Raw genomic sequence first — 24,334 nt, 5'->3', positions numbered from 1 at the left:
GGGAGTCTGAAGGGTCAGCCTAGCGCCCATAGGGGAGAGGTGGCTGGACAGTGAGTTCCAACACTCAGAAGGGGGGGTGCCAGAGAGAAGGTCTGTGCCATGAGTGTGCCTAGGGACCCCCAAAATTGGGACAGTGGCAGAACTCCAGACAGGGTCCAAAAGCTTAAACACACCGCAGGAGATCCAGAGCAAAGAGGCTTGGATTCTTCTCACAAATGGGTGGCCAAGACAGGGCACTCATTAGGATCTGTGACATTCTTCCCCTGGAGTTCAGTCCTCTGGTAGGGTGGGGTGGGGTGGGGTGGAGTAGAGGTACTAGAATAGAAGCTAAGGAGCTGTTCTAGTGACTGTGAGGAGGAGTCAGAAGCAGCAACCACAGCACCAGCAGGATGAGCTGTTCTCACTAGGTCTTGATGTCTAGTGATTGTGTTGCTCTTAAGTGTGTGCTACCCAACAGCTGCAACCTTTGTAAAACTTGAAAACGAAGATAAGAACTTTAAGCAGTGGAGGGATATATGGGTTCAAAAGGCCTGTAAAAGCAGACGAGAATTACAATAAACAAAACAGCTACACCAACATTTCCAAAGGTTTGGCATATGCTACTGTTCTGTCTTCTGCAAATGGGGGAACAAAGTGTATTTAATCAGTGATAGGACACAATTAACCAAAAAGAATATAGAATTAATGTGGATCTTGGTGGCATGAACTTATGAAAAGCTAGATAAGCTTTTTTTTCCTAAACTGACAACTGGTGTTTACTACTGCTGCTTGTAAGCATCACTTTCTGCATGTTAGTGTGCTTATTACAGGATCTCTGCTTGATAGGTCTGAAACCATCTGGAATTCTGCATGGCTACCTTCATTGACAGTAAAGGGGTCAATGCCCTAGTACCCATGACTCAGTGAGGTATAAAGATTTCAACTAAAATGGGGGCGGGAGGTAAAATGGGGAATAACCAAAGATTTGATAAATATTTGTCTCCCCAGAGGGGCCAGGAAATTTAAAGTTAGAATTCCCATAGTGTAATGATGCTATAACTCAACTGCAGAATACTGGCAATGTATTTTTTCTATCAGTGATTATACATATTTAACTCACATTTATAAGGCTCGCACCACAACAGTATCAGTGCACACTTTACATGACTTAAGTTGGGTCATTAATATTTCCAAATACAAGGAGCAGAACACTGTGGCTTACAATTTTAACCTAATCCTTTCTTCTGTCTTAATCAGCTAAGCATCCAGAATTCTGTAACCCACAGTCAACAATCTGGGTGAAAATGGCTCTTGTAACTCTAATCATGAACTTAGCCACATGTAAACATCATTCCAGAAGAATGCTTTGCCTACAGCTCCTGCAAACTTCACCTTTAGGAAGGGTTAGTGCCAATGTTTTAGATGAGCCACAGCTCTCAGAGAGGGTCAAAAGCAACAGAACAAATTGTCGATGACTTGTCACCAATGCTTTTTGGCCTTTGAAGAAAGTGAACAGCACCATCATTTTCACCCATAAGATTACAAAAGCCAGTGTAGAGATAAAACAGATATGACATGCTCTTGACAGAGCCTATTTCACTCTGAAGGAGAGTGTATGTGGCGCTTTTGAAGGGATTTCATAGAGTTTCCCCTAGATCAGTTGTTCTCAACCTATTTACCATTGTGGGCCGCATATGTGTGTCTCTCTGTGTTAACATGGGCTGTATCCACACTATATCTCTATATCTATACACACACACACACACACAACCTGTATGGCCTGAAGGATGTCACATGGGCCGCAGCTGTGTACTGATTGGGCTGCGAGTTGAGAACCACTCCCCTAGGCAGAGCTTACAATAGTCAAACTCAGATGTAATGAAGGCACTGATGGCCGAGAGGAGGTCTCCATCTGAAAACAATAGGTGACTGCACATTGAAGAAAATGCACTACGCATGGAACGATTAATAAATGCCAATGTATTTCTTGCACCATACTGAGATTTAGATATACAAGCTATGTAACTAATGAATTCAAGACTTAAAATCCACCTTTGTGGAGTGATAATTCAAAAGCAGTCAAGCAGACTTTCAGAATCTGGGAAACGTATTTAGGATGAGAATAAACTTAAGATGCAACCAAAAGGGTTATTTTTCTAGAGAAATCACAAGTGCCAGAAAAGAGAATCTGAGAATTAGAGTGCCTCTCCACAACTAAACATGAACATGCTACGGGGATAGAATCATACTTAGCAATTCAGTAGCATATACAGGGTGGATAAAAATCAATGATTTAAAAAAAAAAATTGGTAAAATGCTTTTTGAGAAAAAAGTCGATCTTAAAACTATAGCTTAAAGATATCTCATCATGGAATAGGGATTATAAATTCTAATTCTATAGTAGGAGACAATATATTCATAATGTTTAAGAAAAGTTTTATAAATGAGTTCCAGTAGTTCATGGATTAGGGACCCAATTTTATGGGGTTTCAGGGGCTTCTGTATAGATTATTTAGGTTAATCTTTCTACCTACCCAATGGGACTCAGTGCTCAGTGTAGAAGATACCATCAGAGATGCTTAGTTTTGCAGTTCTCAAACTGTGGATGTGTGTCTCCAGAGATAATATGCTTGTTAACAGCAAATATGTTTTTAAATAAATAATATATAGAGGTGAGAAACAACAGACCTCAACCCTATTGTCCCTTTGCAAATTTGTGTACACAGAGTCAATCCCTTACCTCTCTCTAAAAGTGCGAAGTTTCAAAAAGTTCAGTGAATAGAAGATTGTTGGGGGCAGAACAGGTCTGGACAAGGAGAAGTCTGGAGATAAATGTGAGAAGGGAGGGACAGGCAGTAGAAACAAAAGTGTAACTGTTTGAGCAGCATATTCCAGAAGTCTTGAGGTCTTTCTGAGTGTAGCCTTCATTGATTTGAGATCTACCATACCATTCTCTCACTAGAAGGGAAAACCTATAATGGCAGCAGGCCATAAAAGAGACCCAGTGTGGGAATATTTTAATGAAGTTCCTCTACCTGTGGGTAAGCAGACATGTGTGCAAAATGCAAACAGTGCAACTAAGAAACGCAAGGCCTGGTTGCCCAAATGAAACATCATGAAGTGTTCTTTCTCCGGAGGAAGCTGCATTGAAGATGATGAAAGGAACATGCCCGAACATGCAAGATCTTCATGTTGGTACTTTTTTATTTCATTATTCTTTAAGGACTTCCTGTCTTCCTTCTGGACTATTCTTGAATTTTCATGTTTAAGCAAAAAATATAGTTGTTACTCTATGGTACTATCATTTTAGATGCAGTTGTGTTAAAAAATAAAGAGCTGAAATAGGCAGATCTTCCTTTTACAATTTCACCTTTACAGTAGTACCGAGTGTCAGTGAATGCAATGAGTAATACTAAAAGAGCAGTATGGTAATAATTAAATAACTGCAGTGACTTATTTTGTTTAGGAGAATCCTCAACATACAGGATTCTGAAGACTATCCACCTTCAAGATCACCATCATTTTCTATAGTTTCAGAGTTATCTGCCAATGATAGTGTTTTAGTCACATCATGTATGTCACATAGCCACAGTATATCAACTGTAGCAAAAAGAAAAAGAAAAAAAATCCATCATCCAGAAACAACAATAGATAAATTTGTGATAAGAACCAGCAGATTACAAAAAGAGGTAATTGATTAAAAAAAACTGCCTGGTTTGTTCATAAAACAAACTCTCCTTTCCCCATGATTGAGAACCCACACTTCATTAACATGGTTCAGTCATTAAGACCAGGATACAGTCCACCCAACAGAGCAGATGTCGCAGTCAAATTGCTGGATAAAATTTATGAAAGAGAAACTGAGCAGTGTGCAAAAGCTCTAGAGGGTGAAACTGTTAATCTGAGTCTTGATGAGTGGAGTAATGTCAACAACAATGCTGTTGTATGTGCTTGTGTGACAACAGAAGAAGGGAATGTCTTCCTTACAGAAACAATTAATACATCAGGAAATGCACACACAGCAGAATACTTACAAGTAGCAGTAAAAGCTCTAACAAACTGGGGATGGGGGGATTCAAATGTCTAGTACGCAGCTTGGTCATAGACAATGTGGCAACTGTATCCAAGATGAGAAGACATTTAGAAAAAGAGTCCCAAGCTAACATACAGTTGCAGTGCTCATTTGATGCACCTACTAGCCAAAGACTTCAGCGTTCCAGAAACGTTGTTGAAATTGCAAAATACTTCCGTAACAACCACTTTGCAGCAACTGCTCTGAAAAATGCTAACTCTTCCCACAAGAGGTGTGATAGAACTCAGTAGTGGACTGTTTTGAGCACTATATCAAGAACTGACCTAACCGGATGACAGTTTGTGAATAGTGAACAAACAGATGGCACTGTCACAGCCAAAGTTCTCAACGTTGGGATTAAGAGAAATGTTGAACACATGATGAGTACCCGAAGCCTATTTCTGTAGTCTTGAACAAAATGCAGAGAAATGGCTGTTTTATTGCTGATGCTGTTGAAATTTGGAAGGAACTGAGTGAGATCTTAAAAAGAGAAATACGCATTGACAGAGTTAAATTACAAGCATTAAAAAACCCAATGGGACAAGCACTATCTCCAGCTCATTTTCTTGCAAATATTCTCAATACTCGGTACCAGGGTCAAACCTTAACTGTTGAAGAGGAGTTGGCTAGGACATGAACATCCTGCAATCACCCCTCCATAATGCCAACTATAATAAACTTCAGAGCTAAGGGTGAACCATTCAAGAAATATGTTTGCTGATGATGTTTTAAAGAAAGGCACACCAGTGAACTGGTTGGAGTCACTTAAGCACTTGGATTCAGAGACTGTTGAAGTGATAATCTCACTTTTAACAGCAGTAGCTTCTTCTGCCGGTGTAGAAAGAATATTTTCTTCCTTTGGACTAATTCATTCCAAATTGAGAAATCGTTTGGGACCTGAAAAAGCAGGAAAGCTTGTTTTTCTTTTCCAGATTATGAACAGGAAAATGAAGGTGAAGATGACTGAGTTAGCTGCAGAAGCCAATAATTTAAGATTCTCATGTTGGCCTGGCTGGCATAGTCGAGTCAATTTGTTTTTTGTTTTTTTAAATTTCATTTAACTATTTTAGTTCAAAACAATTTTAACAAAAACAAACCTGATTTTAAAAAACTTGAATGTTTAACTAAATTTTGTTAAAATAGTATGTTTGCTGTTGAAGAAAATAATCCAGAATACATTAATGTTGCTGTTTTAGTTAAATAAAACAATTTAAATGTCTGTCTGGTGATGTTCCCTTCCAATACAGCATGGCAAAAAAATCCTCCAAATATTAATGAATTAAGCTGTTGAATTGGAGATATTTATGAAGTCATTGGGAGGTGAACTATCTGCTTTAATTACCTTTGGTAAATGAAATAACCAATCATTCATTTTCTGATATACCTGTAAAACTAATCTGAAAAGTTTTCAAAATAAATCCGTTTAAAAATGTATAATGTTTACCTTCTAAAAATGAAACCTAGATCTGAGTTGTGAAGAACAACCAACAAGAATGCACTTTTATGTAGAAACCCATGATTAAATCATGTCTTCCTGACTAGTGATTTAAATCATGATTTAAATCAAATCCACCTCGAGCATATATCTCACTTTCAATTAAAAACATTGCCATTGAAAGTTTAACAGGCCTCCATTTTAATAAAATTAATTACGTCAGTTTGGTAGGAGAAAGAAGTGTTTACAATTATTGTAGAGTTGTCCCGGAATTAAACCAGCTATATTCAATGACATCTATGCATTTTCTTATCAGCATTTGTTCTGCCCGTAGTTTGCTCTGCATACTGCTCAGTAAATATTTTGAACAAAGGTCTTGTTAGTAGTTCCTTGCTTCAGAGAACAAGGAGAATATAGTTTCCCAATCCTAAAAATATAGCACAGTTTAAGCACACTACAAACCCTAATTAAAATAAAGTGTTGTAGCAAAGGCAGGAGTTTAACTAAGGAATCATCGAAGCACTAACAAAAAAAAGTCTTTGCTCACCAAGTATATTCTAACATTCAGCCACATAAAAGATGCTGGCCTCAGCGGCTGATGTTTCTTACAGTCTGAATAATTAAATCAATGAAAGTATACATTACTCTGGGAAAGTTTAAAAATCAAGAAGAGTTAGAAAGAAGAAAAAAAAAAAAGTACAAAATTCCAGGAATATCAGCCCTTCTGGAATCCAGAAACCAAGGCAGCTGCTCCTGACTCCCTAGTTACTATTTCTACTCCTGTAACAGGGAGTACATAATACTTGTTCTGACACTATATTGGAAAAAGGACAGTCATAGACAACAATGGTAACATATGTTACTCTGCCCAGACTAATAGTAGATAACAAACAATCTCATGGTAATGTTTTGTGCAGAAAATCTTAATCGCCACTATCAATAAGTCCTTATCTGCTCTCCCAAACAGACGGTTCTTTTCCATTTGACTCTCCATTAATCCAATATCCATCATTCAACTGAAATTGAAGTTCAGTCACACAACTTTTTCAAAAAGGCAAATGACTACATATTATGAATCACCACAACTGTAGAAAATGGAGTTGCTGGTTTACTAAGGCCATGTCAACACTACAAAGTCAAGTCAACTTAGTTATATTGACGATCATCCTCCGCTGTAATTAAACCTCTTTTGCGCATCCACACAATGCTCCTTGTGATGGAGGAGTACATCCACAGTTGGTGATCTTGCATTGACAGAATTGTCATTGGTGGTGAACCCCTGGAAAAGGATGAGTATTTCTCACCTCTCCCAGACAGCCAATCTTGATGTGGAGACTGAACATAGGACCAATTGTGCCAGCGTATCCTTTGGAAAGTTGCTCCATCATGTCTATCAGAGATCTGCAGATGGAAATTAAGAACCTGGTCTACAATGCAGTAGTTACTCCCACTCTTCTTTATGGTGGTGGGACATGGATGACATACTAAAGCCATCTTCAGCATCTGGAGTGGTACCAACAGCGCTGCCTTAGGAAGATTCTCCATATCAGATAGGAAGACCATTGCGCCAATACCAGTGTTCTCTCTGCAGCTAACATCAGTGTTGAGGCAAAGATTACAAAACATCAACTTTGCTGGGTGGTCATTGTGCGCAGATGGCTGATACTCATGTTCCAAAACAAGTCCTCTTTTCTCAACTTAGTCATGGTAAAAGGACCTGCAGGGGACAGAGGAAACACTACAAGGACATCCTGAAAGTACATCTTAAGACGGGAGACATTGACCCCATGAATTGGAAGAACTGGCTGGCAAGAGACTGCAATGGTATCACATCATACATCAAGCCTCAGCCTGTTCTGAAGAGAATCGCATTGTTCAAGAGGCTGAGAAGCGGCAGAGGAAGGAAGGAAAGGGTACAGCATCCTGCTCTTTCCAAGCAAGCACCTGTCACATGTGGTAAAACCCGTAGAGCACAAATTGATGAGACTTAAGATGGCTGAGGAGTCCAATGACTTTCCCCCAGCAGACAGCCTCATATCAAGGGATAGCCAATGATGGCATTGACAGAGAAAGCAGTGCACCCTGGATACTTATCCCACTGTGCAACTCACCACCATCTGCCACTGGGTGTTCTGGAAAGGGTTTGCAATTTCTCATGGGGGCAGGCTCACTGCCCCATAATGCAGTTTTCTCTGTCCCATCATACCATGGGCTTCTAATTACGTTTCATGCTGCTTTTCAACAGCCCCTGTAAAGTGCACACCCACCATCTCTATCTCAAAGCATGGATCCTGCAGTGCTCTCTAGTCTTGTGATGAGCGTTATGAACACAACATGGCTGATCCTGTAGTATTTCATGAGCTACAAACTGAATGACACTGTGGTGTGTCTGCCCGCCATGGAAAGAAACAATTAAAGATTGTTTTTGGCATTCATGGAGCAGCTGCTTTGTCAGCTCTGGATGCAAGAAACAAGCACTGAGTGGTGGGATTGCATCGTTATGCGGGTATGGGAAGACAAGGAGTGACTGCAGAACCTTTGGATGTGTAAAGCCACCTTCTTAGAACAGTGTGCGGAGCTTGCCCCAGTACTGTGGCACAAAGACACCAGCTTCTGTGGAAGCTGTCAACTCCAGACTGTTACCATTCGGTGGTAAAACAGTTTGGAGTCAGGAAGTACACTGTGGGAGTTATAGTGATGTAAGTGTGCAGGGCCATTAATCACCTCCTGCTATGAAGGACTGACACTCTGGGGAACGGGAGAGAAATAGTAGATGGCTTTGCAGCAATGAGATTCCCAAACTGCAGCAGATCAATAGATGGCGCACACATCCCCATTTTGGCCCCAGAGTACCTTGCAGAGGAGTACATCAACAGAAAGGGCTACTTGTCTATGGTATTGCAAGCTCTGGTAGATCACTGGGGTCATTTCACTGATATCAACGTGCAGTGGTCACGGAAGGTGCATGACATGTGCATCTTCAAGAACACGGACCCGGAAACCTGCAACCAGGGACTCTTTCCAGACCAAAGATTCCAGTCAGAGATGTGGAGATGCCAATAGTGATCCTCGGAGACCCAGTTTACCCTTTGCCCCTGTGGCTCATGAAGCCTTACACCAGAACCCTTGACAGCAGCAAGGAGAGCTTCAATAACAGGCTCAGCAGATGCAGAATGACTTTGGCTCATTAAAGGGTCATTGACGCTGCCTTTTTGGCAGATTAGACCTCAATGAGAAAAATATCCCCATGGTCATAGCAGCCTGCTGTGCTCTGCATAACATTTGTGAAGCTAAGGGGGGAGAAGTTTTTGCAGGGGTGAATCAGCTGGATGCTGATTTTGAGCAGCCAGATACAAGGCTCGTATGGGGCTCAACAGGGGGCTATCTGAATCAGTGAAGCTTTGAAAGAGCATTTTGACAATGAGCCCCAGTAACATGTCTGTCTGTAATGCATTTACCTAGGCATTGTAGTATGAACCTTGTAATTTTTATTTATATAAATAATAAATATAAAGAGAGACAGAGAGAGAGATTTACAATGAAAATGCTCTGATTGTCCCTGTGTATGAATTTCAGCAGCAATCACCATTTGTTGAAGACCATAAAGATGCCTTAGCTTTCTAGAAGTACATTTTTATTCAACAGTGACACCAACAATTACATTCTGAAAGGGACATAAAAATGAAGAGCACATTTCCATATGAGGCTCTCACAGTTGAGTATATGCCCAGCTTTCACTGTGACATGTCCCTCAGAGTGAAGTGCATGGATTACCGAGATGGCCCAGGAACATTTGAGGAATGTGGGGTGGGCATGGAAGGCTGCAGGGGGAGGCAAGCAAAGATGTGTTCCATCTGCAGTTCAAGAACCTCGGGATGTCTGTCTGGTCCTGAAGCAGCTGTATCCTGCCCATTTCCTCTCCTGGCTATCCATATGCAGTTTCTCCTTGATAGCCTCTCTCCATGCTCTCTGCTCATAATTAGAAGATTGCAGCACCTCCTGGAACACGTCTTCCTTAATCCTCCTGTTTCTTCTCCTTATCTGACAGAGGCACTCAGTCCATGTGCAGGAGACAACCATCAAGGGCACATCTGCAGAAGCTAAAGAAACAATAGAGGCACTATTGAGAGTGCACTCACAGATTTGATTCAAACAAGTTAGAGAACCACCACTTTCTCACTTCCTCTTGGCAGGCACAAAGCATGGTGCAAGCCCCAGCCACGGTGAGCTCAGCCCAGGGGGAAGAGGCAAGATAAAACTAAAGGTGGAAGGGTTTCAGAGGGGTATCACTACAAGTGCCTAGGGCCACTCTTCTGAATACTGGCACTGTTTTCCCCAGGTGAGGGTGATAGCAGCGGATATCTTGCTCCTGTGAGTAACCAAGGATGCAAGGGTGCAGTTCCTGCTTGTGCAGAGCTGCAGACCAGGTCCATTTGCTGCTCACTGTGTGCTGCTTTGTTAATGGCAGAAATAACTGCCAACTGGTGTGCAAAGTTTCCTACAGAGGGGGAAGAAACAAGGCTGCTTTCCCAAGAAATCGGTGCAGAGGATTGGAAAGTAGCTCCAGGAAATATTCCTAGAGATTTCTATGGAGAACTCCCAGGGCATCCTGGTGTGCATCAACAAACTTTTCCATAGGGCCTCCTCTACCCAGCTGCTTAGGGGAATGAGAAGCAGATACAAACAGTGCCAGTGTTGGTTATTTCAATCCCCCTTCTATCCATAGATCTAGCTCATGTCTCCCTGCAATATCAAAGCTCAATGAGTACTTACCAGAGCTCCCCTCTTCTGCATCAGGTGTCAGCACAACTGGCTAGACCCTTCAGGACTTAAGTAGAGCTCCTGGCTTGCCATGCCACCACACATCCCCGTCACCTGTCCCCATCCTTCCTCAACTCCACTTCCTCGTCCACCACGGTGTCCTCGGAATTCACTCCACCAGCCCTACTGAGGTATCCACAGGCTCTTGGCGGTGGAGAAGGGGTCACTGCCGAGGATGGCATGCAGCTCCTTGTAGCAGCAGGTTTTTGGCAACACACCAGACTGACGATTGGCCTCCTTTGCCTTCTGGTACACCTGCCTCAGCTCCTTGATCTTGGCATGGCACTGCTCTTTCGCCTCCATGTCACAAGCAATCAGTTCTTGCAGCTGAAGCAGAGTTGTGCCTGCATAGCCTCCTCCCCCCACAGACCCAACAACTCCAGTGTACTCCAGGCAAGAGTGCATTTGCTGTGGGGAGCCAGCATAATTAGCTAGACAGATGCAATATGAGCTCTCCACAATGAGCAAACTGGAAGAGGAATTTCAAAAATTCCCAGGGCTTTAAAGGGGGAGGGACGCATGCCTGTGTATCTGGCTGCAGGGCAGTGGAGCTCAAACTAGTGACCAGAGCCGTCATGATGAGCATTGTGGACACCTCCTGGAGGCCACTTAGGGAGACATAAGCAACGCAGCGTCAATGCCGACACTGCATCACTAACTACATCACCATAAACACTACGCCCCTTGTTGGAGGTGGTTTTACTATGTCAAAGTAGCAGGTGCGTTAAATCGGTGGGAGGGACATTGCAGCGTGTATACCTCCACAGTTAAGTCTACATAAGGCAGTTTGTGTCAGCCTAATGTATAGGGTAGACAAGGCCTAATTCACTTAACTATGCTGTATAGTGGGATGCAAGTTCATATTCTGTACAATATGTAATTTGAGCTTTTAATCACAATATAACCGACAAAAATTGAGTGTAGTTGATATTAAAAAGAAAACACCACACACACAAAAACCACCTACAAGTCAGTTACTATGGCCCACTACTTCACCAGTTGATCTATATCGTACATCCTCTCCCTTCAGCAGCCTCTGAAAGACCACCTGAACACACACACAGTAAATGCCCAGGCCCTATTCAGAGGAGATCAGTAAGGGAAAGTCTTGAATATGTGGAATGGAGTGAAAGGCTAGTAAATTTGCCATAACAATTGACCAACCCAGGTATGACAGTTGCAGTCAACATGGTTTTATAAAAATTTGATAATGAGTGAATATAATGAAACTGGAATATGCTTCAGGCAAAAGGTCTCTATAAGCTTTGTAATGATACCTTACTAATCTACTGAGTGTGATCATCCTATTTGTATAAATGTACCAGTCTTGTATCTAAAGCTAGAAATATGAAATATAACTGAGGGCCTATTGTAATTATGCAAAGTGTGGGCCATTAATAGTGGTTTGGAATCTTGATGACTCCCATTAACAAGGACCATTGTCTACAGATGGCTGTGTTTTACTGGTAAGTCTTCCTATATACCTGTATGCTGGCAAGTGGGTAATGAAGTCTTGCAGTGACATGTGATCATGTCACCTGAACTGGAATCCATCTTTAACCTGGTGTCTTTCCATTGAGAAGGAGGGGGTAGGAACTCAGAGAGGGACAAAAGGATTCCTGCCTTATGCAAAAGATATATAAAGGGGTGGAAGAGAACGAAAGAGAGAGAGGAGCCATCATGAAGAATCCCCTAGCTATCACCTGAGCTGGAACAAGAGCTGTACCAGGGCAAAGAATTGTGCCCAAGCCTGGAAGGTGTCCAGTCTGAGGAAAAGACTTACTGAAGCATCTCTGAGGGCGAGATTATCTGTATTCAGTTTGATTAGACATAGATTTGTGCATTTTATTTTATTTTGCTTGGTGACTTACTTTGTTCTGTCTGTTACTACTTGGAATCACTTAAATCCTACTTTCTATATTTAATAAAAATCATTTTTTACTCATTAATTAACTCAGAGTATGTATTAATACCTGGGGGAGCAAACAACTGTGCATCTCTCTCTATCGGTGTTAGAGGGCGAACAATTTAGGAGTTTACCTTGCATAAACTTTATACAAGGTAAAACGGATTTGTCTGCGTTTAGACCCCATTGGGAGTTGGGCATCTGAGTGCTAAAGACAAGCACACTTCTGTGAGCTGTTTTCTGGTAAACCTGCAGCTTTGGGGCAAGTAATTCAGACCCTGGGTCTGTGTTGGAGCAGACGGGAGTGTCTGGCTCAGCAAGACAGGTTGCTGGAGTCCTGAGCTGGCAGGGAAAACAGGAGCAGAGGTAGTCGTGGCACATCAGGTGGCAGCTCCTGGAGGGTTTCTGTGATCCAACCTGTCACACCAGGCACAAAGTTTACTTATCTGCCCTCTACCATGGTGAGTGATGATGAAACAACAACATAAATAAATGGCTGCAAGAGTGAGCAAGCAGAATTTTGCAAGACTCGGTTGAGGGATGAAAAGCCTGTGTGGCTGCACAATGGAAGTACTTGTCACTGGAATCATAATAGGTCTCTATTTATCACGAAAGGGATTAAAGGGAGATGGAATGAACAGTAGCCACAGGGAAAGAGAAAGGAAGTAATGTGACAAGACTGCTTTTCACCAGGAGATCCCTATCAAAAGGTGAATTCCTCGAAATGAGCCTTAACCAGTGCCAAAAAGATAAGGGTAAAAGCAAGTGAATATCTCCAGATCTGATCTTCCCTTCCTCACCCCAAATTCTGAAAAGATTTTACAACTTTTTTTTTTGTGCAAAGGGGAAGTCCCTGGTGGCCACAGTGTTGCACCCCTTTAGGCACACAATGAACTCTAGCCCTTTAAATCATAGAAAGATTACGACACACCCAGGTTCAAAACAGGTCAATCAACATTGGACTGCAAGTTGAATTAAGGAACCATGTTTAAACATTGTTTCAGACAAACTTATCTAAGGTCCTAATTAAGTTACCAACCAGTCATGTCTTAAGAGTCCCAAGACAAAGTTAAAACAGTGCCCCTACAAGATAAATGGGGCTTAACTACATGAAAGTCTTGAACATCAGCAGAGTTCAGGCACGTTGTTACAGCATAGCTTAGACCCATCTACTATGCAAGAGAACCACACTTCAACAAGTTGGAGGTTTCCATGTATTAACACAAATGAATTATTATTGTAGATGGAATCTAACAGTTTGGCCAAACAGCGTGGGTGTGTACAAACCTCATTAGAAATAGTTTTAAAATATTTAGCCTAAGCCTTTATCTAGGCTACCATGTTGTTTTTAAACCATGTTCTAAGAAGGTTTGAACCAATCCATGCTGATCAGCCAGACCAGATCAGAAACCAGTTTAGCTGCAAGAAAGTTTACTGTGAATTTAAACATTCTTCAACTCAGTTCCCAGATCTGCGTAGGTGGCACCAAAGAGGCCTGCTCCAATATAAAGAAAGGTTCTGCCATGTTGGCAAATGTTGATCCTCATAATAGGAAAGAAGTTCACTACATGTATTTGACTATGTTCCTTTAAACAGGGAAAATTTCAAAAGTTAGTTAATTTTTTAAATATAGATAGATATAGATACACACACACTATTTACTCTCTTTCTTCAGTAAGGCTCACAGACTATTTAAGCTATTTGGATATACACAACTTCTATGCCCCAACTATTCCCAAGCAGCCCTTCCAAGGTGGCAACCTAACAAACAACACACACACACACACACACACACCCCATTCTCTCACATCCTTCCCTGATTCTTAATATAAAAAGGCAGCACCCACTTTTTATTTAGTCTAAATAAGGTTTCACAGAATTAAAAATTTAAATACAACCAATAGTCAAGAAACAGAAAAGCATGCATCCCTCCAAAAAAAAAAAATAAATCCAAGATTTAGATTTGATTGGTTTGATTTGAGAAACCCAGCAACACATGACATTCCTATAGATGGACATACTTTAAGAAAAATCGGTTTCTCTTTTATTCACCATGTGCATTTATTACATAATAAACTAACCCAGATCCTCTGCTGTGGCCAAGAAGCAATCTGCATAACATTGGGTGTGTTAAGAGACCACAAGGGTGGCTTAAATTACTTTTGCACTCCCCCAATCACAATTCAACAAAATAAGAATATTAATGTTTAGTCCATTAAAGTGTGACTGAATATATTATGCAAGTTTTTCTTCCAGTATCACTGGGTTATATTACCATTTCATTCAATGAATACAAGTGAGGAAAGTACAAATGTAATACTAATTTAGAAGCAGGACCAAGGCTCTCCTTTCCTTTCATTTGGGCAGATTGCAACTGTTTAACAAACAATTAAGAGTCTCCCTCTGATAGGATTTAATGAGTTCTACTTGGTTTTTAAGAGCAAGATCTCACAGATATCAAAAACAAATGAGAAAGATTAGACCATATAGTCCACCCCCAGGTGCTAGTGCAAGATTATTCCCTACAGTACATTTTCTAGTGCTTTGTGCAAACCATACAGTATCCCCCCACACATTATGCAAATGACACACATATGAAAGCAAATAGACTATCCATAATTAGTGCTGGCCTCAGAGGAGACACCTCATTCACCCTCAGTGAAGCAGTAGCAGCTGGCAAAAGAGAATAAAGAAATTGGAAACAAAAATAGGTCCACTACCTATCATCCCAAGGGTGTAAACTCATGACTGCAAGCAACATTCAAAACCTAAACAGCTGTTCGTATTTTTCAGAATTAAAGAAGGGTGCTGACGTTGAACCGCATGTCTGGCGCAAAGTATTTACGAACAGCGTGATCCATACCAGGCTCCCCAAACTACAATGCCCATTCAGTCTATTGACAGCCCACAATGCTTTGGGTAATGTAGTTTGTATAAGAGAGCTCACAGTACACAAGCTGTTATAACTGAAGACAGACAATATAAGGCAAAAACAGTTTGCTTTCAGCTGAAAGCAATTCATTTATATCCCACTGACTAACCCAGAAAGAAGCAGTGGCACTATTTGTACAGTTCCTCTACCAAAAACTAAGGAGCTGAAGAGGGAAGCTTTTTTCTTTTCTTTTTTTGGCGGGGGGGGGGGCGCAAGAAGAAGAGGACATGAATCTAAAAAGAAAAAAGGAAAGCTTAGCAACATATATGCAGCACCACTACTAAGAAAATATAGAAGCAACTTTCTAAACATCTTACTTTTGGAGAGAGCATTAATGTTGCATCTTACAATGCGAAAACAAAATAATTTTCTGATCTTAAGAAGATGAAGTCACAATGCAAAGCATATTTCATTGACATAATGGCTAGAATCCTCACAAAACTAATGTAACCAAAACGCACCTCATCTCTGGCAAAAAGGATGCATTTTGACAAGGTTTTATGGGTTTTGTACACATTTATTAAATATTTATATCAGCATGGAATTGGGAGCGAAGAAGGGATTGTCTGTTTAGACATATTCACGTACAAATGATACACTGGCTATGTTCACATTAAAAGCCAAATCTTGTTTAATGCTTACTTTGCTGTAACACCCATTGGCCCCAACCGGGATCACAGCCCATTGTACCCATGTACTGGGTGCTGAACTCACTCACACAAAGACATTATGTTCTTTGGAAAAGGACCTTACTTTTAAGAAGTGACCTGTGAAAAGGGCATGGAGGAGCGCAGTATGTAAATATATATTTTTGTTTTTATAAACAGATGGACTAAGACAATTATCCCCATGTACTCTTCAATCTAGCACAGGGGTTCTCAAACTGGGGGTCTGGACCACTCAGGGGGTCACGAGGTTGTTACATGGGGGGGGGGGTCGCGAGCTTTCAGCCTCCACCCCAAACCCTGCTTTGCCTCCAGCATTTATAATGGTGTTAAATATACAAAAAAATGTTTCATTTATGGGGGGGGGGGGGAAAAAAATCACACTCAGAGGCTTGCTATGTGAAAGGGATCACCAATACAAAAGTTTGAGAAACACTGATCTAGCCAAATAAATGATGGCCGCTACCTGTACAAGGTGAATAGCACACTGCCACCAAAGCAAGAACTAAGCTCAAAATACGGACTTAAAACCCCTCCATGGAAGTATATTGCATAGCTAGTAACTCACATTAATAAGTCCTGCTATTGCTCTATTCAAAACAAGGACACCTTATTAACAGCTTAAATCCATTTTTATTCAACAGTTTCCTAAAAATTAATTCTATTTCTATCCTATGTAAGACAGACATAAAAACTGTAGGGGAAAAAAGTCACTGAACAGTATCTATTAAACAAGCTTATCTTTTCTGCCCCCTTCCAGCTCTTATCATTGGGAAAAAGAACACCAGCAGCAGAGAACGGGGTTGTGTTGTCCAAATGGTTATTTAGAGAGCTGAACTACAGACATACTAAAGAAAAAGTGTTTAAAACCTTTTGCCTGAAAAGTCTAAACATTACATGCATTTCTATTGAATGGCACCAGCATCACAGCACTACGTGTTTGTGATCATTTGACAGTTCCTAGAAAATGTGGGACAGCTTTTACTTTTTCAAAGCCATTTCTGTTACCATTAAATTACAAGCGTCTAACCACTGAGGATGTTTTACATACTTTAAAGAGTATGCTTTTTTTGAATTTGGCATAATCCTGAAATATATAAAGCATGTCAGCAGAACAAGTTTTCCCCGTAATCACCTTTCAGAAAGAAAGGTAACTGGAACAAAAAGTTATGGGGCAGAGATGGCAGTGAAATGTCATTTTAACATTAATTGGTACATTTTAGATTAAATAATAGATTTATAAAAGTGAACACAAGCCCTGTCCAGACTGGACCTCAAACTTTGTTTGCACCAAACCAGTTTAAAACAAAACAAAACGCAGTAACTATTTAGACAGTTCCTGCTGCAGTGTGTACAGGTGTTATTTTGCATTTAGAGATGTTAGGATCCACTCTGCAAGGTCACTAAGTGCCTCCTACAAGAGTGCTAAGTACTTTGCAGGACTTGGTCCCTTGCATGGCACAGGGTTCAAAATACTTGAGACACATCAACTAGGCTTGGTGGAGATGGGGATTGCTTAACCTGTTATCCATAGCTGCATTAGAAGTCTCTGCCTATACCTCATCTATATTAGCCCAAGATAGTGCCAAAATAGAAATTGTGTAGATTTCCAAACAGGTAATGTTTTCTGCCATACAAAGAGCGTTCCAACTTCTGCTCTATTTTCCCCCAGTGTAGGTCAAAAATAACTCCTTTGAAATCAGCATCATTCTAGCATGACAGAGCAAAACTTGACCCAGCCATTTTGAAAGCTGGCCACCACCCTTTTTGGTGATCTTGGAATTTATATTATTCATACTTATTCTCTGATTGAAACATGTGCATAACTCCATATCACCACAAATTACACATGCTTACTGAAAGGAGCACTAATCCTTTGAGAAAGTTCTGTCCATGCATTCATAAACTTGTTATGAATTTTATTTTTATTTTTTAAAAACACACTACACACCAGCTAAGCTTTACAGTCCCAGATTCACTGATGTCCTGAAAAAGTGGTGGCTTTCAAAGTAATAAGTTCAAAAAGAGTTTAAACTGTTGAACACAAATACATCCATAAAGTTTTAAATATGATGCAAAACACACAGTCCTTAGCTTGCTAAACCTATACAGTGTTTTGTGACTTGACACTTTATGACAGATTAGCTGTCAATTTACCACTGTACTTCAAACTTCACAGACAGAAACCCTCCAGATAATTAGCCCTATTCGAGCATTTATTCCCCACTTAGAAAACTTTGAAAGTTTAAGATAACTATTCCTAACAATTTAGCTGGTAGTTAAACTGAACAGAAACTTATCTTTTTGAGACCTCTTATCTTTAGATTTTAGTGCAAACATTATTTCTAAATAACATTATAACTAAGTAACACATTATTTGCTCTATATCTCCAGCATATCAAATCTTTAGCTATCGTAAGAGGAAAGGTAGTGGATTAAAAAAATAAAATAAATAAATAAATAAGGTAGGCCTGTGATAATATCCTTTGGAGTTCAGAGCTGTGCTTAATAGCTTTTACTTAAGCAATAATGCTAATGGAATACAAGTTTGTTCTCCAAAAGTGAGCTTGTGGTGCATCAAATAGCATCTTTGCCTTTTATTTTCTATACAGTAAACAAATTATTACAGCACACACCTGTATTACATTTGATATATAAGCAGTAATGTTATTTAAAATAAAAATGAAGCTTTTAAAGCTATGCAAGTGGTGGTCTGGACGCTTTCTTCTCAGAGGAAATCCAAGATGGTAACCCCAATGTGGATTATTGGTCAACTGTTCAGCAAGCTGAACATTTTATAATACAGAACCTCAGTGTTACGAACATACTAGTCAAACACACACCTCATTTGGAACCAGAAGTACACAATGAGGCAGCAGAGACAAAAAAAAGCAAATACTGTATACTGTGTTAAACTACTAAAAAATAAATCTTTTCTTTTAAACTTTCCCTTTGACAAGATAAGGAAACTGTTTCTGTGCGTGTTTCATTTAAATTAAGATAGTTAAAAGCAGCATTTTTCTTCTGCATAGTAAAGTTTCAAAGCTGTATTAAGTCAATGTTCAATTATAAACTTTTGGAAGAACCATAACATTTTGTACAGACTTACGAACATTTCAGAGATATGAACAACCTCCGTTCCCAAGGTGTTCATAACACTGAGGTTCTAGTGTACCATACCAGTTCCATTTTTTAACATGCTGGGTTCCGCTACATGCAGGGGGGGAGGGAGGGGAGAGGGCCTTAAAGTGAAGGATCAGTGGTGATAGAGAAAGCTCAGTGATCATTGCCCCAGTTTGCAATTCTGTTTCTACAATTTCAAGAAGAGTGGCAGGCTGCCCTTTCACTGAAAGCTGCTTCCCTTCTCTGCCAGCTCCCAGTACTGCTCTCCATAGGTGCAGCTCCTTTGAATTCAGGCAGAAGTCTAAAAGCCCAAGTTTCTGCTCTCTGCTCTCACAACAATCATTTCAGTAAAGGGGGAGCAAAAGCAAACAGGAAAAAGCCACCACACAATTAGGCCTTGGCTACACTTACCAGCTAGTTCGACGGCTGGAAATCGAAGTTCTGGGTTCGACTTATCGCGTCTAGTCTGGACGCGATAAGTCGAACCCGGAAGTGCTTGCCGTCGACTGCGGTACTCCAGCTCGGCGAGAGGAGTACCGCGGAGTCGACGGGGGAGCCTGCCTGCCGCGTGTGGACCAAGGTAAGTTCGAACTAAGGTACTTCGACTTCAGCTACGTTATTCACGTAGCTGAAGTTGCGTACCTTAGTTCGAATTGGGGGGGGGTAGTGTAGACCAAGCCTTAGAAACCAAGACAAGAAGAAAAACTGTTAGAGAACCGGAGAAAAATATGGATAATTAAAAATTAATAATAGGAATTGTGGCAGGACATAGCAGAACAAGTGGCACACCCCACTACCAACAAAGCAGGAGACTATGGGCAGGTCTACACTACCCGCCTGAATTGGCGGGTAGAAATCGATCTCTCGGGGATCGAATTAACGCGTCTCGTTGGGACGCGACAATTGATCCCCGAATCTACGCTTCTACTCCACCAGCGGAGGTAGGAGTAAGCGCCGTCGATGGGGGAGCCGCGGAGGTCGATTTGCCGCCGTCCTCACAGCGGGGTAAGTCGGCTCCGATAGGTCGAATTCAGCTACGATAGCGTAGCTGAATTTGCGTATCTTAAATCGACCCCCCCTTCCTCCCCCCCCGTAGTGAGGACGTAGCCTCAGATACAGTATGTACCTGCTGAAACAGCCAAGATCAGTGTCCTCACTCTCCCACTTTTGTGTGCATGGACACAGACACAGGGACACACCCCTTCTCATCAGATATTTCTTCTCTTGCCATAACAATCAAATCTTATTACCATCCTTACAGAGGGTGAGGCCGAAGACTTGAAAGCAAGACTTGATGGTCACAGAGGGTTTGAAACTGTATTAACAACTGGCTAGAAAATACATCCTTGTAATTTTTATTGCAACTCAAGCTCAACTCCTCTCCCTATAGTAAGTACAGGTCATGATGTGAAGTCCTCAAGCATAGCAGCATCACCTGAATTTAAATCAATTTGCAGTCAACTATTACATGTTCATGTGTAATACTGAGCTGTGAAGAGAAATTGCACATAGATAATGGTGTCCCAAGCTGACACAGTATTTGTCACCATCTAGTCCAGGGGTCAGAAACCTTTCAGAAGTGGTGTGCCGAGTCCTCATTTATTCACTCCAATTTAAGGTTTCGCGTGCCAGTGATACATTTTAACGTTTTTAGAAGGTCTCTTTCTATAAGTCTATAATAAATAACTAAAATATTGTTGTATGTAAAGTAAATAAGGTTTTTAAAACGTTGAAGAAGCTTCATTTAAAATTAGATTAAAATGCAGAGTCCCCCAGACAGGTGGCCAGAACCTGGGCAGTGTGAGTGCCATGTGTGCCATAGGTTGCCTACCCCGATCTAGTCCATGTAACTGTCATGTTGTCTTGTGTCAAGATGACCACACTGTGAATAAGACCCACTATTAGCTGCAACCTATAATATTTCTGCAAACTTAAAATATATCTTTTATTACAGGCATTAAGATGTTTCATTAAATTATTTTCTTAATATCCCCATACAAATCATCAGCCTTGCAAATCAAATGGTAATTCACACTTTAAAGAGCTTAATTCCATTTATACTTAATAAATGCTGTACACATAACCCTAATTCAACCAACCATATAAGGGAGGAGGTCCCAAACTAGAAACACTAATCACTTGTGGCAGCCTTCTACGTCAAAATTATATTTTGTAAAGTTAGAGCCCAGCAAAAAACTCCTACTTCTAGAATATCTAGCAGCATGTAAATGGCATTAACGGAAAACTTGAAAAGCCTTGATGGATCTGTTCAGCCATCACATATGCTATCCACAGTCATACTACTGATGTATCGACTACTGTAGCTGGGAATCTTCACTATAAATGCTTATTTTCAACAAATAATTTGCCTGTAAAATGTGGCTATTACGACTATCATGTCTATAATCAGAGGATGAAATAGCTTCACATATAATTTAATTCAAACCATAACCAACTAGTTCATTTGGTAATAGTGTACATATTAAACAGTCACCAAGAGTCCTTAACATGGACTAAACTCCCAAGGGCTCATTATGGTTTTCCATGCTAATGATGGGTGGATTATATGTAAACCTCAGTGCCAAAGATCCAATAGATTCAGTATGAGCTGAATTACTAAGCAGTTTCATTTGCGCATTAAAAAGCGCAGTTTCTTCTCTCCCCATAATGTTCAAATACAGTTAAGTGATGCATTTTCCAAGAATTCTCAAGCTTTCAGTTATGCAGATAATTCCACTGATGATTTAAAAAAAAAAAAAAAAAAGTTAACACTGTCACCCCCCCCCCAGCACAACAGTCACAGTTTATCCACTAAGGTTTTAACTAATAAAACAAAAGTAAACATATTCTGAATTAAGACTAACACTTTGTCCCGACCTCAACTTGTTGTACTAAGATATTACAGGGGTCTCAACACTGGGATGATCTTACAATACCATGTGTTCTGCCGTTACATCAAGGTACTGGAATGAGTCAAGGCCAGTGGCAGACTAGAGACAGTTGCAATGTAAAGTTTAAAAAAAACAAAAAAACAAAAAAAACCCACCACACACACAACACCTAAGCTGACCTCCATGAAGCAAAGCATTCTTGTTATTGATGAAATTCAAAAGTATGGGTGGTTCCCTCCTTAATATTAAAGACAGCCATGGGAAAGAGGATAGAATTTGTGAAGGCTGCAGGCTCTGTATAATAGATATACAGTATGTAGATTTTCTTATTGAACTCTGAATTAAGAGGGTTCAACTGAAGCCACATACAGAAGATCTGAATAAAGTCACTCTTGATGTCCAGCCCTGATTAATTATGAAGCACTGGGGGCATTGAATGCTATAATATAAAGTGTAGCAGGAAGGGTTTGAGGTGGGGGCCCTTAAAGCCAGGATTACCACTCTGAACAGGCAATGCTACCATAAGGCATTTAATACACACAGGAACGCTCCACCACTAATACTAGACATACAAATACTCCCACACAGACATTTAAATCAGAGCCTAGGGCAGCAGGTTCGTGGGGCTTCAGGGACCTGGCTACCAGCATATCCAGGAATTAAAGGCTGTGCCCACAGACATTTCTCACTGGAAGGTGTTGGAGTTTGCCTGCAAAAGGAGAGGCAGATCCATACACCAATGGCACTCCGAAGAAGCTGGCAGGCCAGGCTTCCCCAGCCACTGACATCCCGGGGGAGGGTGGGAGTAATGGGGGTCAGGCAGGCCAGGCTGCCCCTCACACCGACAACACCCGAAAGCTGGGGGAGAGGCCCGGCTGCCCCCACCTCATGAGTGGGTGTTTGGGGCGGAAGGAGCCGCTTAAACTTTGCGGCGATCCCCCTAGAGGAGCAGCGGCGCCTCCCGCTTCTGGGGACGGCAGATCCTGGCTCCCAGCGTCCCACTCTGAGGCGGGCGGGCAGGAAGGAGGGAGGGGGCGGCCATTAAACCAGCTCCAGCTAAGCCATTCCCGGTGCTCAGCGCCAGCCGGCCTAGCGCGGCGTACCCAGCCCCCCCCCTGACGGGACAGCCCCCCTTGCACCCCGCTTCTCCTACCTGGCTGCTGCTGCCTGCGGGCGGCTCGGTGCCTCCATCTGCCCCGGGCGGCCCCGCTGCCCATCGGGTCGCCATTATTTCATTCCCGGTTACAAAGGAGGAGCAAATCCTCTGGAGCCCTCATTGGAAAACACACGCTCGCCCGCCCAACGCCCAGCAGCAACCCGAGCCGGCCCCGCGCCGGGGCTGGGGGGAGGCTTCACGGAGCTGCCATGGGGCAGGGCAGGACGATCCCCCTGGACTTCAGCTGAACTCCCCGGCTTCCACCTTCATGGCTAGCGAGGGAGAGAGGGGAGATGTGTCAGTGCGGGGGTAAAGCCGCCGCTGCCGCCACCCGTCCCTTGTTAGGCTAATTGCGCTGGCTCGTCATCTTCCTCTTCCTCCTCCGCCTCCTCTCCGGAGCCCCAGACACGGGGGGAGCGGGAAGCGCCCACCGCCTCCGCTACACACAATCGTCCGTGCCCCTGGAGGGGGTGGGGACGTGACCCAGGGGTGTGGAAAGAAATCCCGCTGGCCACTGACCCCTCCTCCCAGGCACAGCGGGGACAGGAGCCCGCCCGGCGCAGCGCTCTTGGTGACTTTACTACCTCGCCTTGGCCAACTTTGAGCAACTTCGGCGAGAAGGAAAGACGTCTTGGCAAAGGCAGCTGCAGGGAGCTTCCCGTTCCTGCAGCCAGGGTGGGGACGGGGGCCGCCGGGCCAGCTGCAGGCTGTCTGCAGAATTACAGGGTCCCGGACATAACCCCTCTGCTGCCCCCGGGGGGGGGGGGGGGACCCCGCGAATTACAGCAGGAGAAGCCTGGCAAAGTTGGGGTTGTGATGTGGTGGGAGTTTGTATCAAACGCCCCCACGTTTCTCTGCATTAGCTGGAGCTATTCCTGATCAAAGCCACACGCAGACACCTCTCCGCCTCCAACCCGACAGCTCCTGCCCCGAGCTGCCCGCGCATGCGGTGAAATTTAACGCACACGCACAGTCCCTAGCAGGAGCTGGGGCCGCCTGAGCGGCTCCCTCCGGGGAGACGGGTCTGTGCCGCCTGGCAAAGGAAAGCCAAGCTCGCACTCAAGCCCCCAGCGCCGTGCCTGGGGCAATCGCGCCGGTGGTGCCAGCTGCACCCAGTCGGCGACAGCTGGGTGCTGCGTTCTGGGGGGGAGGGTGTTTTTACTACAGCGGCTTCTTGAAATTTACAAGCGCCGCCTCGGGGTCCAGGGGGCTCCCCTGCGACCACCGAGACACCCCACAGAATCCCCCTCCAGAGCGGCACGGTGTGACCCCACCCCCAATACACCCGCGCTTGCCCGGCGTGGACAAGAAGTCACAGGACACGAAATGGACATTCACCCATGAAAGCTCATGC

General features: G+C 42.5%; 1 protein-coding gene across 1 annotated transcript in view; it reads right to left on the bottom strand.

Annotated features, from left to right (window-relative positions):
• ARHGAP21 (Rho GTPase activating protein 21) overlaps nucleotides 1-23,667 on the bottom strand; it is a 194,517-nt gene extending 170,850 nt beyond the window's left edge. Inside the window, exon 1 of the mRNA XM_034760239.1 lies at nucleotides 22,978-23,667. Within this exon, the coding sequence (XP_034616130.1) occupies nucleotides 22,978-23,052 (75 nt within the window). The 5' untranslated portion in view covers nucleotides 23,053-23,667. The remainder of the gene's footprint in view (nucleotides 1-22,977) is intronic.
• Between the last annotated feature and the right edge of the window lie 667 nt (nucleotides 23,668-24,334).

This window comes from Trachemys scripta, chromosome 2, assembly GCF_013100865.1.
Source record: "Trachemys scripta elegans isolate TJP31775 chromosome 2, CAS_Tse_1.0, whole genome shotgun sequence".
NCBI lineage: Eukaryota > Metazoa > Chordata > Testudines > Emydidae > Trachemys > Trachemys scripta.
The sequence above is the reverse complement of the archived record's forward strand: the minus strand, read 5'-3'. Positions and strand labels throughout refer to the sequence as shown.